General features: G+C 35.7%; 1 protein-coding gene across 1 annotated transcript in view; it reads left to right on the top strand.

The window, feature by feature from the left end:
• AGO2 (argonaute RISC catalytic component 2) overlaps positions 1–18,891 on the top strand; it is a 66,904-nt gene extending 48,013 nt beyond the window's left edge. The window contains exons 13-18 of the mRNA XM_044669256.1: positions 3,237–3,327; positions 6,129–6,323; positions 11,039–11,173; positions 13,219–13,320; positions 16,285–16,484; positions 18,303–18,891. Of these exons, the coding sequence (XP_044525191.1) occupies positions 3,237–3,327; positions 6,129–6,323; positions 11,039–11,173; positions 13,219–13,320; positions 16,285–16,484; positions 18,303–18,411 (832 nt within the window). The 3' untranslated portion in view covers positions 18,412–18,891. The remainder of the gene's footprint in view (positions 1–3,236; positions 3,328–6,128; positions 6,324–11,038; positions 11,174–13,218; positions 13,321–16,284; positions 16,485–18,302) is intronic.
• The last annotated feature ends 1,126 nt before the right edge of the window (positions 18,892–20,017 follow it).

Raw genomic sequence — 20,017 nt, 5'->3', positions numbered from 1 at the left:
TCTGTCCTATGTGCCTCCAATCAGGATGGAGAAAATTAATGGAATTAAAGTACTTGAGGGCTTGTTAAATGCTCCAGAAAAGAAATGGGATTCACTTCATAATATCAGTTAATCTTCCAGAGCTGCTAGGAGAACCTAGTTTCTTTTCTATTAAATTTAGGCAACTGAAAAATAATCAAGATATTGATGGAAGAGCACATTTTAAAAAAAATATTTCTCTCATCTCCTTTCTCCTCTATTCTTCCCTCCCTTATGTATATGCATCTTTTTCTCTGACTTCTTTTCTCCCATATGTGTGGGTATGTTTCTCTGTCTTCTATTTATTTTTTTCTGTCTTCTCTCATATATATAAAACTCATGCATACACAGAGGAAAATAATTTCAATTTTCATATTTACTATTCTAGCCAAAACTCAGAGCCACTTTCCACCCCTGAAAAATCTGGCTTTTGGTTGCATTCATAGGTTCCTTTCCAAGATGGTTTCAAATTAATACATGGAGTTTATTAAATACAAAAACCTCTATGATGGCTCTTCTTTTGAATTAATCTGCTGACTGAATCTGCAGTCATCACTCTACTTCCAAACTGAGCCAGCTTCCTGTCTTACCCAGATAAGCAGTTTTTACTTGACTGAGTTTCAGCTGAACCAAGAGCAGTTGTCAGGACACATGATTAATGTGTAGGAAACGTGTTGCATAGACATGGAACTCATTTTCCCTTCTCCATTTGATGTTGTGCATAATATCATCATTTTGAATGAATCAATTGCTTTCTCAAACTTGGAAGGGTCTATAATTTATGAAATTAATAAAAGAAAGAAAATTTTTTTGTTTTTATATACCGTGTATAAATTTTTTTTAAATGACTGTCATGAGAGTGATGAACAATGAGGTCTGGAAATATTACCTTCTGAATGGGTTCTGTAGATTTTATGTGTTGCCAGAGTCATATAACTTTGGAAAACTTGGTGAAATAATTATCTATGATGCATTATTGCATTCTCTATTGGAGCCATGAAAAACCTTTCTCATTACCAATCTTTAAGGCAAACATTCTTGACCTGGCATGTGTTAACTTAAAAAAATGTGATAGCCTTTTTAATCCTAGTTGTCTTATTTTATGTATTTAAAAGCATTCTAAGAAGATATCCTTAGACTTTATAAGACAGCCAAAGAGAGAGATTCATGACACAAAAAAGGTTAAGAAATCTTTGCTAGGAGATCATCAGGGAACTCAGCTTAAATGAACAATCAGTACTAAGGAAATAACAAAGTTCTTTAGTGAAAGGAATGACTCAGATTCCTCATACTGCCATAGCTGTTAGGGAAAGCTTTGACATTGTTGCTTAGATACATTATTTCCTGGAGTTTAGTACAGGTATTAGCAATAAATAGTACTGGTACATTTTAATTAACATAGATTGGGCTTTACTTTCTGCCATCCAACTATCTGAAATTCTGTTTTTTTGTGTGTGTGATCTGAAATTTTTATTTAATTATTTAATTTAGATTATTTTCCGGTGGTTACATGATTCATGTTCTTTCCTTCCCCTCCTCCCACCCCCCTCCCATGGGCAACAAGTAATTCCACTGGGTTTTATATGTGTCATTGATATCTGAAATTCTTTTAAAGATTTTTTTAAAATTTACCCTTAAATATTAAGTAGTAAAACTGCCCTAACCATCATTCCATAGTACCTTATCAGTTCAATTTTAATGATCACCCTGGGTATTCAGCTATTGTTTTTGGCCTGTTTGTTAGATTGGAACAATCATAATATTATCTTATCATAATAAGTTAATTTTCTTTAGTGTTTTAAGGTTTTATAAAATCACTTTCCCCATAGTGATCTCACAAGTGTAGTCATTATCCTCATCAGGGAGACCATTGAGTTTTAGAGGTTAAATTATTTGCCCAGATTAACCTAACTAGTTATATTTGAGTCTGGATTGGAACCCAGATCTTATAACAACAAATCTAGCTCTCTTATCATCATATTATATTTTTTTTCCTAAATACAATTTCTATGTGTCTTTCTTTTAATGGTGCATGAATTCCTTTTGGTTTGTATATCATAATTTCTCAATATTTCATCCTTTTCCCAATGACCCTTCTATTGGTCAGAGAAGAACAGTTTCATAGGAGGAAAGGGAACAAACATTTATTTATTACCTGCTATGTGCCAGATATTGTGTTAAGCCCTTTACAGATGTAATCTTAAAAGTTGATCAATAAAGCAGCAGATTCTGTTTCCATAGTTCCCTTATCTATGCTAAAAGTGGGGAATTGTGTTATATTGTCTGTTCTTTGGAAGAAAGGTGGTCATTATAATTAACCAGAATTCAGTGTTGTTTTCATTTATATTATTAGTTATTTTTTTATTGTCTTGGTTCTACATTCTTTGCATCACTTCATACAAGCCTTACTGTGTTTCATTGAGGATAGTCTTGAAGAATAATTTTTTCACTGACACATGAAAGATAGTCCCCAGTTCCTGAAAGGGTAGTCATTAAGTGTTATGTTTATTGAATTAAGCTTTGACAGAGACACGGCTTCATATGTGGCCAAAGACTATGCTAGGTCCCTGGTTTGGATGTAGACGGAGATCACAAGAACTTTTGAGATTGGGTCAGACTGTGGTCTGATGGAAAGAACAATAAACTAACTGCTGGTCAAAGACCTAACTAATGTCAAGGTTACCTTCCACTTTTGCTGTGCGTGATCTTTAGGCAAATCACTTTTCTTCAAAAGAACTCTTCTGAACCCAGCTTCCTGTTCTTTTAAATAGGGAGAACCACTTGCAGTCTCTACCATCTAGGCATGTTGTGATAATCAAACAAGGTAGCATACATAAAGCACTTGGCACCTATAAATAAGGTGGTGGTTCACGGATTATGCCCTTTGTAAACTAGACATTCTATGTCTTGCTTTCATCAAGAAAAGGGAGTGGTCTATTGATCACCAGCTGGCCCAGGGATTTCCTCAGAAGTTTCAAGTATCCCAAACACCAGATAAGTTCCCGGTATTGCAGCAGAATGAACACTAAAGTTGCACTTGGTATTTCCTTAGTGGGAATTCTTAACCTTCAGGCATCTTTCTGCATGCATTTTGTAGATAGAAGTTATGATGATCCGGAGAAAGTACTCTTCCGTGTACCACTATGTAGTGGGTATGGTCAGACAATTAACATGTATTTTAGGGTTTATTTTAATGGCATCACATTCTTTTTCATTAGACCTCCAGTATTTCAACAGCCTGTCATCTTTCTGGGTGCAGATGTCACTCACCCCCCAGCAGGAGATGGAAAAAAGCCTTCTATTGCTGCAGTAAGTCCCCTTATATTTTCTCTTTCTCTCCACTTCTCAGTTGGAAAGACGACTTCTTAAATCATCCTACTAGTTTTATTATGTCTATTGCATTATTTTCTGTAATCTTGCAGTTATGCATATGTTATGCCCTATTGATCTGAATACTTATTGCATGTTTTCATCTAATCTGAATTTAAAACTCACTTGGAAGCCATAATCACACAAAATTTTGAAAGGTCAGAAAAAAAATAGAAACATCAACTATGATAAGAAAATTTTACTTTAATTAAAAAATAATTTTCAAAAAATTTTAACTCCCTGTAAATATATAGTTTTCTATAACTAGCAGTAAATATATGTATATATTTTGTTTTCTTTTCAGAAAGAGCACATTTTAATGATATGGCCACTATTTAGGTCAAAGTAGTTTTTGCATTTTGGTGATTTCTTTGTAGCAAGGAGTGAGATATATTTATTCATTAAGTGGATCATTATAAAATTATCAAAGTATCAAAAATTTCTTAGTAGTGACCAACAGGATATAGATCTGTCAGTGGATTGGCCTAGGTAGGTCTTAAAGGCCTTTTTGATACCCAGATTCTCTGACTTTTGTAATTTTGCTGGTTAAGAATCTCAATCTGTTACCTAGAAATTGACTTCTTTACGAATTCAGATTCAGACAGTAATTATCAAACTACATGGCCACTATCTGCTTCTATTGTTTTAAGTTATTGCTATTAGTCTTATAGCAATGAAACATTTAAATGACATTTGTCAGGATGAGCCTTTTAACTTTTCAGGTGGTCTCTATAATGAATTTCAGAAGTTTATCCAAAGGAAGGTCATTCACTTTATAATGTCAGTGATGCTGCCAGAAGAAACTATATATCTTTATCTTATACATAGGCAAGAATTTTCAAGTCTCAGGGAAAAATACTAATGACAAGAGAGGCACAGATTATACTTATATCAGTGCTGACCACTGAGGCAAAGGATGCAGAAGAGAAACTGAATTGAGAAATAAACACTTGGCTAAGAATATGGTATGCAGTTAGGTGGCACAGTGGATAGAAAACTGGATCTGGAGTCAGGAAGGTCTGAGTTCATATTTAATTTCAAACACTTAGTAGTTATCTGGGCAAGTCATTTAATTCTATTTGCCTTAGTTTCCTCATCTATCAAATGAGCTAGAGAAGGAAATGGCAATCCACTCAAGTATTTTTGCCAAGAAAACCCCAAATGGGATCATGAAGAGCCAAAAGTCATACACAACTGAAAAATAGCAAGATGAAGCCTAGAAACAGATAAGTAACTTGACCAAAGGTCAGCCATTACATTTTGCAGGCAGAATCAAGACTAGAACTCAAGTCTTAGGATAATGTTGTTTTCACTACACAATTATTTATTTTACTGAACCCTCAGTTGTGTTTTTTTTTTTAATAGACAGAAATTTTGAGAATACTTGACTATGAAGTTTTTCTTGATTATTATTTTTGAGTCAATAATTACCGAAGTCCAGATTTTTGATAATGTGGGTAATTATATATTTTTAACCCTCTTTTCTAATTCAAAGTTGCAAGAAATAGGTTTTTTAAATCTAGTGGCATTGTATTCATCCAAACATGAGCACTATGAGCCTCAAAGTCTTTTTTTTGAACCTTGACTAATGGTTTTTTAACAGGTGCTAATGAGTTAACATTAGCAGTTTTTTTTTTCAAGTTTGAATTCAGAAAACCTCATGAATAGTCCTGTAGATTCTCTCATTATCACCTGGAAATAAGGAAGGGGAAACAATGAACTCAAACTGATTTGGGAAGATTTTCCAAAAAGATGTAGTAATTAAGGTCCTAATTTTGTTGGGGAAGTTTTTTTTCTAAAAAGAAAAAAGTATTTCTAGGAGTTGGTCTATTTTTATTATATTTGTTGGTTAGGTCTCCATGATATAATAATATTTTCTTTTTCCTGAATAGCTCTCAAAAATTAAAAAAATAGAAAGATAGCATATGAACTTTAGAATCAGGAAGACCTAGTTTCAAGTCTTGCCTCTGTCATATGGCATCGACTTTTTTTTTTTTAACTTCTAAATTTTAATTTTTTAGAAAAATTTTCCATGGTTCCATGATTCATGTTCTTTCCCTCCCCTCCACCCCACTCCCCCCACCCCCCAAGATATGGCATCAACTTTAGACCTAGATAGTTGATTGTGCTTGTCAGTGCCACTTGGAAATATAACATAACTTTTCTACCCCGAATTACCAAAGAGTTGCTAATCTCCATCATTAGGGAGATTTTACACCCTAAGAATTCTATACACTTATGATATCACACACCTGTCTCAGCTCTCCTATCCTCACCCCCAAAATGTATGTTTACCATCCCTACCCAGTATGGAAGAAAAAATTGTCACTTCACGGACATACACACACACATCACTATGCTCAATACCAAATAGAGATCCATGAAGTATATTACACAGGCATGTTCAGATGCCTAAAGAAACATTTCTCTCTTTTGCAATAGTCTATCACTCTTGGGGTCAGGGAGAACTTCTGAATTTTGGGTTAATTTAACAAAACATTCAGTGTGTAATGGCAATAATTTTGTGCACATATTTAAATGTGGAAGTAAAAAAAAACAAACTTTTAAGTTGTTCCATTGGTGAACAGGTTGGTATATATGACCAAAAAGCCCATTTTCAATATTATGATCCAACAATTCTTTGCAAAATTTGTGAGTTCTTGTTGACGACATGAAGTTAGCATCCTTTTCTGGGATCTTTTATAGCATGGCAATTTTAAGAAATCTCTGTTTTTCAACAGGTTGTAGGGAGCATGGATGCACACCCTAATCGTTACTGTGCAACTGTGAGAGTTCAACAGCACCGGCAAGAGATCATCCAAGATTTGGCTGCAATGGTCCGAGAACTCCTTATTCAGTTCTACAAGTCAACACGCTTCAAACCAACTCGCATCATCTTTTATAGAGATGGTGTTTCTGAGGGACAGTTTCAACAGGTTGGAATGGTTTTTCTTCTCCACTGCTCCAACCCTTTTCATTTTTTTATTGACTTTTCATGACTAATTTAACAATTTGGGTAGTTTTCTTCATTTAACTATTATTATCTCCATTTACTCTTGCTCAGAAAGGTATAGGTTACACAGCTTCCCCATAGTCACAAAGCTAGAAGGTGGTAGAATTGGGAATCATTGAGGGTAGTATAATATTTCTTATTTATTCCTCTTAGACTCATTTCTTTGGTGGAGCCAAGGCAGACTAAACCTACTTCCTTTAAGCTCTCCATCCTTCTTGCTATCCAAATGATCTGTCATTTGGGACAACTAATCCTCAGAATACTAATGAGCCAATGGCCATCACTCCTTCCTGGTGAATATTATGAGCAATGATGCTTATTCTCACATTTCTATCACACTTAAAAGGTTTATAGAACATCTTATCCTCTTTCCCAGGGGTCAGCAACCTTTTTGGCTGTGAGAGCCATAAACATCACATTTTTTTAAATGTAATTTTGTGAGAGCCGTACAGTACTCCCAGTGCGTGCTCCTGTAACAGTGCCTGAAAAAAAATTGACTTTATGGCTCCTGCAGAAAGAGCCATATCTGGGGGCAGCTGGGTAGCTTAGTGGATTTGAGAGTCAGACCTAGAGATGGGAGGTTCTAGGTTCAAATCTGGCCTCAGACACTTCCCAGCTGTGTGACCCTGGGCAAGTCACTTGACCCTCGTTGCCCACCCTTACCACTCTTCCACCAAGGAGCCAATACACAGAAGTTAAGGGTTTAAAAAAAAAAAGAAAAGAAAAGAAAGAGCCATATCTGGCCCTCAAGAGAGCCATACATTGCTGACCCCTGCTCTACCCTGTGAGACAAGTATTATACAGATATTCCAAATGAGGAAACTGAATTGAGAGACCTGTCACCATTTTGGTTGCTCTCCCATGTCAGTGTCTTCCTTAAGATGTGATCTCTAGAACTTAATTCAACCGTGATGTTGATCACAATAATCCCTATACAAGCTTATAATCTTCAAGAGTTGTTGGAAACAAAAAAAATCATCACCCTTGGACCAAATTAGTGGGGAGTCTCTTCTAGTACTTTTTATGTGATGAGTTCAGTTTTGGACATTTTGGGTTTGGGATGGCATTGAGATATCCTCTACAAAATGGAGTAACAGAATCTGATCTAATGGAGAGATATAGTTTTAATTTTAAAATTCCTCTGTAGCTCCTGGAATTTTAACCACTAAATGATATGAGGCCATTTCTCCCAGAAATAATATCATTTATTAGTGGGACATGCTGTCCATTAACCAAAGGTGGATCCTTGCAACTGCTTCTGATGCAAAAGACTCTTTGAGTGACTCCTCACTCTCTTTTATTAGGAGATTTGTCCTCTTTCTAATTAGCCTGACAGTTTACCCTTGAACCTCTCCCGGCAGTCCCCATTGATGGATATTTCAAAAGAAGAGGTAGACTTAAGAGATCTCAACTCCTCCCTTATTACTTCATCACAGAGGAGATGGATCTTTACCAAATTAGGCAAATGCTGAACCACCCTACTTTAAAATGCCTGGGAGAGAGTGTTCTTATTTACTGATAAATAAAGCCTAATCCTTTCAAAGCTTTAAGGAAAAACAAACAGTCCCAGTCTTAGATGCCTTGAAGCCTGGGAGTAAACTACTTTAGCTTGGGCAAAGGCCAATTTTATATTTATCATGCATATTTCTAAGTAATACAATTTAATATTAACTTTCCTCATCCCCACAAGTGACTAGCTCTTGTTTGTAACTTTAGTAAATATTGACCACTGCTTCTATTGTTTCATTCATATGCATCATTTATTGATATTGAGAGCACAGGCACACTGAACTTCAAAATCAATGATGCTGCCCCATGAAAAGTTGTTCTGGAACAATGACCTTCACTGATCATATGCATTTAGGAAACTCTTGAAGTAATCTAGACAAGAGTTGAGGAGGATCTGAACTAAGCTAGTAGTCGAATAAGTGGAGAGAAGGTTCATATACACGTGATGCAATGAAAGAAAAGGCAAGATAGGGCAATTAATTGGATATATGGAATGAGAGAGAAAGAGAGAGAATGAGGAGTCCAGGATGATGCCAAGATTATAAACCTGAGAGACTAGAGGAATGGTTGTACCTTTTATAGAAGTGGAGAAGTTTGGAAGAGGGGATGATTTAGGTGGAAAGATAATGAGTTCAATTTTGGATATCATTATTTTCTCATAGAGCCATTCACTATCAAGTTTCCCCTGCCTGTAATTCTGATTCTTCAATAGACTATAAATTTATGCACATACTTGCATTTCATTTTCAAGTTTATATCTTTTCTTTTTAGTGAGGTGCATTTGGTTGGTTTGTTGTTCCTTATCATTAATTCACTGCTTCAATTTTCTTCCTTGCAAAATGGGAACAACAGAATATTGTCTAATGAGGGCTAGACACTGTTAATTTTACCCCACCTTCCAAATTCAGATTTTAAGTATTCTCAACAATAAAAGATCCTTTAAGTACTATTATTTCACTAGTACTTGGTGAGTGAGGCCTTGCAAATAATCCTTTTTCAAAATGTGTTCACTTTTTTAACAGATTTTTCTTAATATTTTTCCATTTGAGATAAGGATTGATTAGCCCATTTACAAATAGAGGTATTTTTATATGTAGTCATGTATAGCCTCCAGTTATCCCCAGAACCATACTCGGAGATTTTCTATCTTGAACTTTCAGGATTTCCATGCTCCTGGCATAGTCTTCAAGAACCCAGAGTCACCTCTGTGTAATGTTGAAGCACCGGAAGGGAACTTGATTAAGAGACTGTTGCTAATAATCTGTCTATTTGATATCTCTTGATACTTACCCTTCTATAGATGTGTATATATCTATATGTGTGTTTATATAAAATATAGATAGATATCAGGTGTTCAAAGTGCAGTTTCAAGCTTTATAACTTTTAAACTATTATAGCTTAAAACTACATTAAGATTTGGGTCACTTCTCATTTGTGTGTGTAAAACATTACATGTATTCTTACATTTAATCTTCATAATGATTCTATAGTAAACTGTGTAAGTATTATTCCCATTTTACAGATAAGTAAATTAAGTCCCAGAGAGTAGTGAAATGATTTGTTCAAAGCCATACAACCAAAAAGTAAATGAACCAGGAATCACTGAATTCATAACCTCTCTGATTTGGAAAAGATAACCGAAATTACCTTGTTCAACCTTTACAGGAATTAGATATCCTCTTTACAACATTTAGCCACCACCTGAAGATTTCCAATAATGTCAGATTCATTTCAACCACCCAAACCTCACCCCAAAGTACCATGTAATTGTTAGAACATTTTTCCATAAGTGATATTGAAACCTGTTTCTCTGCAACTTCTGTTACTCATTATTCCTAGTTCTACCCTTTGGAGGCCAAAAAAGCAAATCTTATTTCCTCTTCTCAATGGCAGGCTTTCAAATTCTTGAAGAAGGCTGTCATATTCACCAAATCTTCTCCAGGTTAATAGCTCCTTCAAACAAACTTCATGGTATGATTTTAAGACCTTTCATTGTCCCTATTGCCCTCCTATGTATTATTCAGTAAATCATTGTTCTTCCTAAGATATGGTCCCTAGAACTGAACATAGTACTCTAGATCACAAGTATCAAACTTGAAGTACAGGTGAACCAGATTAAAAAGTAATGTCAGTGAGAGGAGGAGTATCTAGGTGACTCAGTGGATTGGCCATACACAATTCTTAATTGTGTGACCCTGAGAAAGTCACTTAAGCGCCACCCCCATCCACCCACCCCACTCACCCCACCTTTACCACCCTTCTGTCTGGGAACCAATTCACAGTATTGATTCTAAGATGGAAGAGGGTTTTGGGTATTTTTTTTATTATAATTGAATATTTTAGCAAAATATAATACAATATAGATGATGTTCATTTGTGATTTTCTAAGGCCACAAGAATACATTTCTATTTATGTTTGACACCACTATTAAATATGTAGGCTTAGAGAAGGAATTCCCAAGTCATCATATTTGAGCAACCAGTCCAGCCCAGATGTCCTCCATTTATACTTTGTCCAATCAGAATCCCTTTTCTATCTTTTGTTTTCCCTTTATTATCAGTTAACCCCCACCCACCCCTGTAAAATTCTAAGCAGTATGGTTCCATTGTCTTCAGTTGTGAAAAGTTCTTTACTAATCTTTGTAGATCTTTTCTATTTTTCTTCTGCTTGTTGTCCTCCCATCAAACATCCTTGTAATGACTTTGTTTAATTGAGTCTTCTCAACCTTTTTTAAAAATTGAGTTTACCCTCCAGTGCTTCTCTGGTTTATGAGATAATGCTCTTTATAATCTTTATTATCTTTTGGCTACATTCTTTGTCTAGCAAGAAAGTCATGTGTTTCTGTTTGATGGCTAAGGCACTTTCTGTACTTTTGTAGTCTTGTGGTAGCAAAAGATTTATTTTAAAACTTCAATGTAAAAGTATTATAGTTGATATTGATGTTATTTCTATAATGTATTTCCCATTTTTTATTGTCAGGATTGACTTTTCAGTTGTATGGCATGTCTCTTTTTTTTTTCCTTTTAGCTGGAGTTCACATTATTAACATATTTAACGTGGGTTCTAGGAGTCACTTTAAAAGCTCAAGAATATCTAATTCTGCTTTTTTCCCCCCCTTTTTTACCTAGGTTCTTCATCATGAGCTGTTGGCCATCCGAGAGGCATGCATTAAACTAGAAAAAGACTACCAGCCTGGAATTACATTTATAGTTGTTCAGAAAAGGCACCACACCAGGCTTTTCTGTACTGACAAAAATGAACGTGTAAGTTGTAGCAATTCATCAGTGAAGAATTGGCATTGCTCCTGAGCTCACCAAATAAGGATAGATCAGATTTTCCACAAGTATAAGACTTAGGAAATGTGAATCATCCATAATTTCATGTGGTTTCCAGATTTTTTTTCTTAGACCAACATGCCCTTATCTCTCTAGCCTTAAAATTGATGACACACTTTTCATTTGTACCTCTGCCCTACCCCTAGGCAGTGTATCACCCCTGCACAGAATGAACTCTTTCCATATCATTGAAGAAAAACTATTATTGTATGATATTACTAAATGAGCTCTGTATATCTACTTGCCAAAAATCTGACCTTTAAAAATTAGAGAGGATTCAGGTTGGAATGGATCCATCAGTTTATGAATACCTGGTTTTCTAGAAGGATAATGTCAGTTTGTGTTGGATTTTTTCAAATTGCAGGCATCAAGAATCTACTAGGCCTACTATTTCACAGAACTGTTAAATGTTCAAATTTAAAATACAGCTGCCAACTCTGTTCCATTTCTTTCACTCTTATGGTTCACTATTTGGGATTTCATGGCTAACTGTGCCTCTAATTACTTAATTAGAGCTATATACGTTTCTGTTGTCTATTCCCAAAAAGTATGTCCTACTGCTATGCCATCTCTTGAGTTATAATGTCAGTGATAGAGGTTATTTTGTAATTTATATACAAGGTATAATGTAGCTAAAATCAAATGATTAACAAAACATAGCATTAGACTGGGAAGAGTTATAAATAATGATATATAATATCAATGTAGCATACTGGATAGAACACTGAAAAGCTAGATCTGAAATTTGTTTGATCAAGGAAATAAGCCACTTCACCTCTGTGCCTCAGTTTCTACCTGTATAAAACTGTAAATGATTTTCTCTTCCCTGGTTACTTTAGTAGATAGTTATGAGTAAAACCTTAGTTCTTCTCATAGAATACTGCTGTTAAGAATTTTAATTTCAGTTTTGTGGAGAAATTTGTGATCCTCGAAAGCACTATTCAATTGCCCATACACAGACCAAACCACTCCTGTCTGTTTTACATCTGAGGCTGTATACAGCATATTTCCCTATTCATTCTATTGGGAAACAAGACACATTACCATACCAGAGAAAAATTCATAGAGGAAATAAAATGAAGAATGATATGTTTCACATACTAAAAAAAAGAATGAAACATTGATTTTTATATAGCTAATGTGAAAATTTGTTTCTCTTAGATGAGCATATTTATTATAATTTATTACATATTTATTAGGAATCATATATTGTCATATTTTATGGGTTTTTTTTAATGGTAACCCCACCCCCACCCCCACAAAAAGGAATGCTTGTTTACTAACCAAAAGAAAATAATCTGGGCCCAGCTGATTATCTATGTACATTCAGTTTAAATTCTGTGTAGTGATGGACCAGTTCATATGGCTGACCATCCAATTACACATTATAGCCTATACAATAGAAATTCTTCATCTACTTGATTTTTTTCTATATGGATTTCTAGGCCAAATTTCTGAGTGGTTCAGAATCTTATTTAGGAGCTTATGAAGATGGATTTCAGAGTATAAACTGTAGAATACAAAAGGCCTTTTAAAGAAATGCTGAAAAATAGTTATAGGCTCTGGATATCACTATAATTTTTAACATTTATATGGATCACATTCAATCTGTTCTGCTTTTGTTTGAAAGTCTTTAAGAGTAAACTATTTAGGGGAAGCTAGGTGGCTCAGTGGATTGAAATTGCACCAGACCTAGAGATGGGAAGTCCTGGGTTCAAATTTGGCCTCATACTTCCTAGCTAGGTGACCCGTGGCAAGTCACTTAACCCTAATTGCCTAGCCCTTACCACTCTTTTTTCCTTGGAACCAATACTTAGTATTGATTCTAAGCCTGAAGATAAGAGTTTTTAAAAATAAAAAAGTAAATCATTTGATACTAGAAGTAATTTGATATATCCTAAAAATTTTTTTTAGTGTATGAATAAACCTTCTGTCCACTTGCATTACTTAATATTACTTCTCTTTTATTATAGGTTGGAAAGAGTGGAAATATTCCAGCAGGGACAACAGTAGACACCAAAATTACCCACCCATCTGAATTTGACTTTTACCTGTGCAGCCATGCTGGGATTCAGGTAGAGCCAAGCGTTTCTGACTTTTCAAGTGATGAGAACTACAGTGTTTAACAATGAGCACTTCTGTATGGCAGCTCTGGCTTAATTGTTCAGTTCCATGACCAAATTATTGTTGAATGCCAATACCATAAGAGACATGGTTCTAGCTGTCAAATAACTAATTGAGATCTTCTTTGGACAGTCAGGGAGTGTTGAGAGACTAGTGCTTACTCATTATAAATATGAATTACAGACTATCTTCTTTTAAAAAATGAAAAGAAAACTTTGTCATTGGAAGTCTAGGAAGTCAGGTAGCTATTATTTCTGAAATACTAAATTAGGTCCCAGCCCATGTTAATTATTTGCCCTGTGGATTGCCTGAGGAGCATGATGAAGTGGACAGGATACCACAAGTCTCAGCTCTGCCATTTATTAGCATTGTGAACTTTGGTAAGAAACTTCCCTTTCTCTATGCCTCAGTTTGCTCCTCTGTAACATAAGAGTAAATCTTACTAGCATAGATGCTATTGTATTTTTAGGAAATGTAACAAATTCATCTTTGTGGCTTATATATAACTTGAACCCTTTCCCTTTTCTCATCAAAAAGTCTTACCAGACTTGAAGTCTTTTATTTGGTAATTCCATCATGAAATTTAAAGGAAATTTCCTGATGAAAAAGTCATTTTATTTAATCAATATTTATTCTGCAATTAGTGCCTTGTACTAGCCAACTTGATGGAAACAAATAAGAACAGGGCACCATCCCTAACTTTCAGGAACTTTTACAATCTAGTTGAGAAGGCGAGAAGTATTAAATTATAAATTAATAGTAAGGACAAGAATTGCTAAAGGGCAGGAATAATGAAGACAAATTCTGCATTCCCCGTTATATAATCATGAAGGAATTCTGAAGAAGAGAAGATTTCAGGAGGATTACCTAGCTATTTAAAAAAAGGGGAGAAGGGATGAATGAAGTAGGCTTGTTCTATGTGGCCTTCTAGAGCAGTCATACTATGGACAGATAGATGGCAAGATGGGCAGAGATAAAGAGCCCACCTTCCAAATAATTTATATTTCAGCTCAGCCAAAGGAAGTGTTTTCCCAACAGTGATATTGGCTACCTCAAACAAAAAAATTGAGTAATGGCTAGATGTCCATTTGTCATGGGTCTGGTTAGAACAAATTGATGGTTCCTAGAAAGACAGTAAGTCATATCTTTTCCCACACATCCACCTACCCCAGTAGAATATTTACTCTTTGAGGTCAGGGAGAGTTTTATTTTTTACTTTGTATCACCAGCACCTGAGATGGTGCCTTTTATAATGTATAATTTACACTTAAATTTTATTGAATTTTTTCTTCCCAATAAGGTAGGAGGCAAGATCATTTTATGATAATTAAGTTGATATAAATGGATTAAAGAGAAAAGAGAAGGCATGGAATTGCTGATGTGGAAAAGGTGATAAGGTGGAGTAATAATATAAGGATTACTAGGCAGCAGTGATGTCCCAATTAAAATGAAATAACATATTTGATAAGGAACCAGTTGGCATGTTTTCATTACTTTTTCCAGCAGTGCTATGATATGGTGCTCCAAGGGATAGGCAGAGTAGAGACAGTAGATTATGGTAAAGGAAGTTGGGTGGTGGGGTGTTTAGCAACATGTGAGTGGCAAAAGGATGAGGGTTTTAAGAATAGCAGATATTGAAGAGTTGTTCTTGTTAAGATAGTGTAAAGAAAAAGTGAGACCAGAAAAGGAGTAGTGAGTTGTTCAAGGTAGGGCTTCTTAACTTTTTGTGTGTCGTAGACCCCTTTGGCAGTGTGGTGAAGCCAATGGACCCCTTCTCAGGATAATAATCTTAAAATTCCTAAAATAAAATACATAGTATTGCCAAGGTAACATAGTATCATAAAAATAAAATACGTAGTATTGCAAAAGTAATTATGTTAACATTTCAGTTATTTAAAAATTCATAAAAATAAATCAATGGACCTGGGCCAAGTTAAGAACTCATGGTTTAGGGAGCAGCTAGATAGATTGAAAGCCAGGCCTAGAAATGGTCTTGGATTTGAATGTGACCTCAGATACTTTCTGGCTTTGTGCTTAGCCCCCACTGCCCAGCCCTTACCATTCTTTTGCCTTGGAATCAATACATAGTATTAATTCTAAGACAAATTGTAAGGGTTGTGTTTTTTTTGTTTTTTTTTGTTCGTTTGTTTGTTTTTTAATTTAAAAGAACAATTCTTGGTTTAAGAGAATAATTTCTATGGGGATTAAAGTTCATAGTAAAATCATAGAATCTCTATAGGATTTGAGGGGCAGGGATAAATAAATTATAGATGTAGATAAACAAAGACAGATGATAAATGGATGGATGGATGGATGGATGGATTAGTTAGTAGAGGATGATACAGAGAGGAATTTCAGAATTCTACATGACAGTTGCAATCTAGCCATGGTTGGTGGTGAAATCAAAGGGCATGTTCACCTGTATGAGTGAGTGAGTGATAAAGAATTTGGTTTGATGTTCTCAAGGCGTTTGTAGAGCGAGGTTGTGTATCCTGAGAATTGAAACAATGAACTCAGAATCAGAGTAGGTTATTGAAGGTGATGAATCAACTTTTATATAGGAGTCCCCATGCATGAAGCTGGAATTGGGGAAGAGAGGAAGGCTTAACCAGGCACTGAATTGTTTGATGATAAAGGAAGGAAAATGATCTAGATTCCAAAGGATGACTGCCTCAAGTATCTAAAGCAAGTAATATAGTCCAGTTGATATAAATTGTATAAACTGGATGATGGTTGCTAAGTAAGGTGTCAAAAGAATGGTCTGGAAATGTCGTGAAGGAGGAAAGCGTATGTCTACTCCTCTTCTCAGTCCAGTATGTAATAATAGTAAGATAATTGTTTCTTACCTGGACAGTTGCTTTTTGCTTTGTTTTCTAAGAAGAATTTGACTTGACAAACATACTTTTAATTTTTAGGGAACAAGCAGGCCTTCCCACTATCATGTCCTTTGGGATGACAATCGTTTTTCTTCAGATGAACTACAGATTTTGACTTATCAACTATGTCATACCTATGTGCGCTGTACACGCTCTGTCTCTATCCCAGCACCAGCCTACTATGCGCACCTGGTGGCCTTCAGGGCCAGGTATCATCTGGTGGATAAAGAACACGATAGGTAAGTAAAATTCCCCTCCCCATTTAGTCAGAAATACCCCACGGCTGTACATTTTTTGGCTCTTGGTCAGAACCTATGGCTGAGTTCTAAGGGGAAATGAGAATCAAAATTCACTTTTCTTTATGATCACTGGAGTGACATCAATTTAAAACCGTGAATTTGGCAACTCCTTTTTGGAATGGCTATTAACCACCTCCTCAATTATCTATGTCTACAAAGTTAGGAGAGCTAATCCAACTAATTTTAAAATATCTTGAAAATCTTATTAAAAGAAGTGATTCAACACAACATTATCTGGATTATTTCCTTGATTCCTAAACATATAGTTTTCATTATTCCTTTTCTACATCTATATTTTCCCAATTACATGTAATAATCATTTTTAACATGCATTTTCCAAAATTATAAAATCCAGATTGTCTCCCTCTCTCCCTTCCCCTCTTCAGTATTCCTTTTTTTTTTTTTAAACCCTTGTACTTCGGTGTATTGTCTCATAGGTGGAAGAGTGGTAAGAGTGGGCAATGGGGGTCAAGTGACTTGCCCAGGGTCAAACAGCTGGGAAGTGGCTGAGGCCGGATTTGAACCTAGGACCTCCTGTCTCTAGGCCTGACTCTCACTCCACTGAGCTACCCAGCTGCCCCTTCAGTATTCCTTTTGAGAAATTAAATCGACATGCAGTGGGAAGAGCTCTGAACCAGGATTCAAAGAGATCCAAGTTCACAGCCCAGCTCTGCTATCAATTGTGGCCTTGGGCAAATCATTTTCTTATCTAGTTCCCATATGTATAAATGTGAAGTGGCTGGACTAGATGATCTTTCAGTTCTGATTTATGAGCCTGCTCATAGTAACCTTTAACACTAGCTTTATTTCCCAAATTTACCAAATTCAGTTCAAGTCTTGATGTTACATATGTCATTCTTTTAAGTATTCTTTAAGCCTTCATTTTTTTTTTTTAGGCTTTTCTGAATTTGAGACCTTTAGACCTGTGCTAATTTTCATGGCTATCAGAGAGAGGGAGAGTGTATTCATCTATGGATTTTTTTTTGCTATTTTTTTTTAACCTTTACCTTCCATCTTAGAATCAATACTTGGGACTGGCTGCAAGGCAGAAGAGGAGCAAGGGCTAGAGAGTGGAGGTTAAGGTCATGCAGCCAGGGAGTTTCTAAGTCCAGATTTGAACTTAGGTCTACAGGTCTGGTTGCCCCTTTGCTATTGTTATTGGTTCTTTGTTTAATTTTAGTCTAAGGCAAAGATGAGTATCAAGACTCAATGCAACAGATTAAAATGTAATTGGAAAATGATTGATAAAATAAATAAAAATAAAATACAACCATAGATAATGGTTAATTTGTGGTTTTCTAAGTCAATGTGCCAGCCAGCAGGGATCTTTTTCTATTTTGAGTCAGACACTCCAGTCTAAGGAATGACTTTTCTTAGTTCTTATGGTCTTGGGCCAGAGAATTCAGTGTCATTTATAAATATATAACAGCAGAGCAGAAAGGAAGTCATCTAGCCTAACCCTGCCCCGGTTTACAGATAGGGATACTTGAGACTTAGCAAGGTGAGCCGACCTAATCCATGGTCACAAATTTGATTTGTGGCAAAGGGAAGACTAGACCCTAAGACTTCTGATCCTCAGACCAGTGCCCTCCCCACTACTAAGTACATTTTTTCCCCTCAATTCTCTTATACCTCTCAACCCTTCACTCTGATAAAGTTTCTCCATGTCACTTGTTATTTAGGTTCCTTTTTTTTTTAACAGCACAGAAAATTCCTCTTCAAATTAGACTGATTGTTTATCTGTTTCCTCCCCTTTAGTGCCGAAGGAAGCCACACGTCTGGTCAGAGTAATGGCAGAGACCACCAAGCACTTGCAAAAGCAGTACAGGTTCATCAGGACACGCTGCGTACCATGTACTTTGCTTGACATGTTTTAGTGTTTAGCGATTTAGTACAGAGTTGGATTCACATGAGACCAGCTACACTCAGACCAACTGTTGCCCAGCCCTCCCATGACAGCCAGCAAGGAGCAGGATGCATCTAGGTTCTTTTCCATGTGCAAGAAAGAAAGCCGTCCCTGAATTAAAACTTGGATTTTGAGCTGCAGACCTGTAAAACTCCCTGGCCCCCTGCCCTTCACCCCACCCTACCCCTGCCACTGTTGGAAATGTGGTTTGCCAAAATCTATAGGCTGCTTTTCAGAATACAGACCCAAGTTTCCTAAAATTAATTCAAGAGCTATTATCTCAGGGCTTTAAAAACAAACAAAAAAAAAACCACACACAAACAGACTTTATTTTATCTGTCATTCAATTTACTTGTGAACAATCTAATGCACCACAAAATTGATGGAATTCAAAAGCTGTGACTTTCCTTAAAGAATACAAAGGAACAAAAACACAAAACACTATTCTGGTTTTAAAGCCTTGGCTATTCTGTATGCATCCACTAGTTTTATTTTCAAAGGCAAACTAGTTTGCTCCCATTGTAACTTATAACCAACTTTCTACTAAGCAAATGGCAAATTTATTTTCTGAGCTTTGTTCTCCAATGCCTCCTTTTCTCCTGCGATATTGATGTTTTTTATTAGATTAAAAGATGAAACTCTTGCCGGAAATAGGACATGTTGAAAATTTTTAAAGAGGTCAGAGCAATTGGCAGATAAGTGCCATTTTAATAAAATTTTGTAGGAAAAGAAAAAAGAAAAAAAGTACCGAAAACTAGTCATAAGATTTGTCCTCTAGGACTGTGATACTTACTTTCCAAAGTCTCTAAAGAATACGGGTCTGTGGTGATAAATACAGTACAATCCTTTTTCACTGTTAAGTCTTTAATGTAAAAAAAGATTATATATGGTTAGCAGTATTAATGTGATAGGTTAGGCGCTGTTATTTTATTTGCCAAGGGGTGCTCCTCATTTTCTGTTTTAACATATCAAGAGCATTTGGGATTCTAGAGATGAAAACCACATCATGTGGATTCTAATGTTTAAGTACAGGAATATGCAATTGACTTTAATGTGACAGAGATCAGAGAGGCATATAATTAGTTTGGATAGTTTAACCTGCAGTTCCAGAAATAACAAGTGTGCCCACAACACAGCAAGAGGTGTTGTTTCCAGGAGCAGTTCTGATGGGCACATGCCCTCCCTTCTCCATGGGTTTAAGCACAAAATGGAGTTTATTCTTTTGATTATTGGGAAGCAGGAAGATGTTGCTGTTCAGGAAAGCAGTTTGGTTTTCTGGTTTTGTTTTGGAAGTGTCATGGAATCTATGCAGTAAAATATCTAGGAAATCATTGACGTTTACTTATGGAGAAAGATTCATCTCTCTGTTATGCATTAAGTCAATAGTGAGAGAGATTTGGCCATTCTCTTAAGAGAAGCATTAAAATTGATAAGTACAAGGCATGTATATTTCTGTCAGGATTTGCACACTGGGGTCATTTACATTTATTATATGTATAAACCCTTGCACTAATAGCGATATACCGTGGACAATTTTGAGGGGATACAAACAAGAACACTGTTTTGT

This window comes from Gracilinanus agilis, chromosome 1 (genome assembly GCF_016433145.1).
Source record: "Gracilinanus agilis isolate LMUSP501 chromosome 1, AgileGrace, whole genome shotgun sequence".
Classification (NCBI taxonomy): domain Eukaryota; kingdom Metazoa; phylum Chordata; class Mammalia; order Didelphimorphia; family Didelphidae; genus Gracilinanus; species Gracilinanus agilis.
The sequence above is the reverse complement of the archived record's forward strand: the minus strand, read 5'-3'. Positions and strand labels throughout refer to the sequence as shown.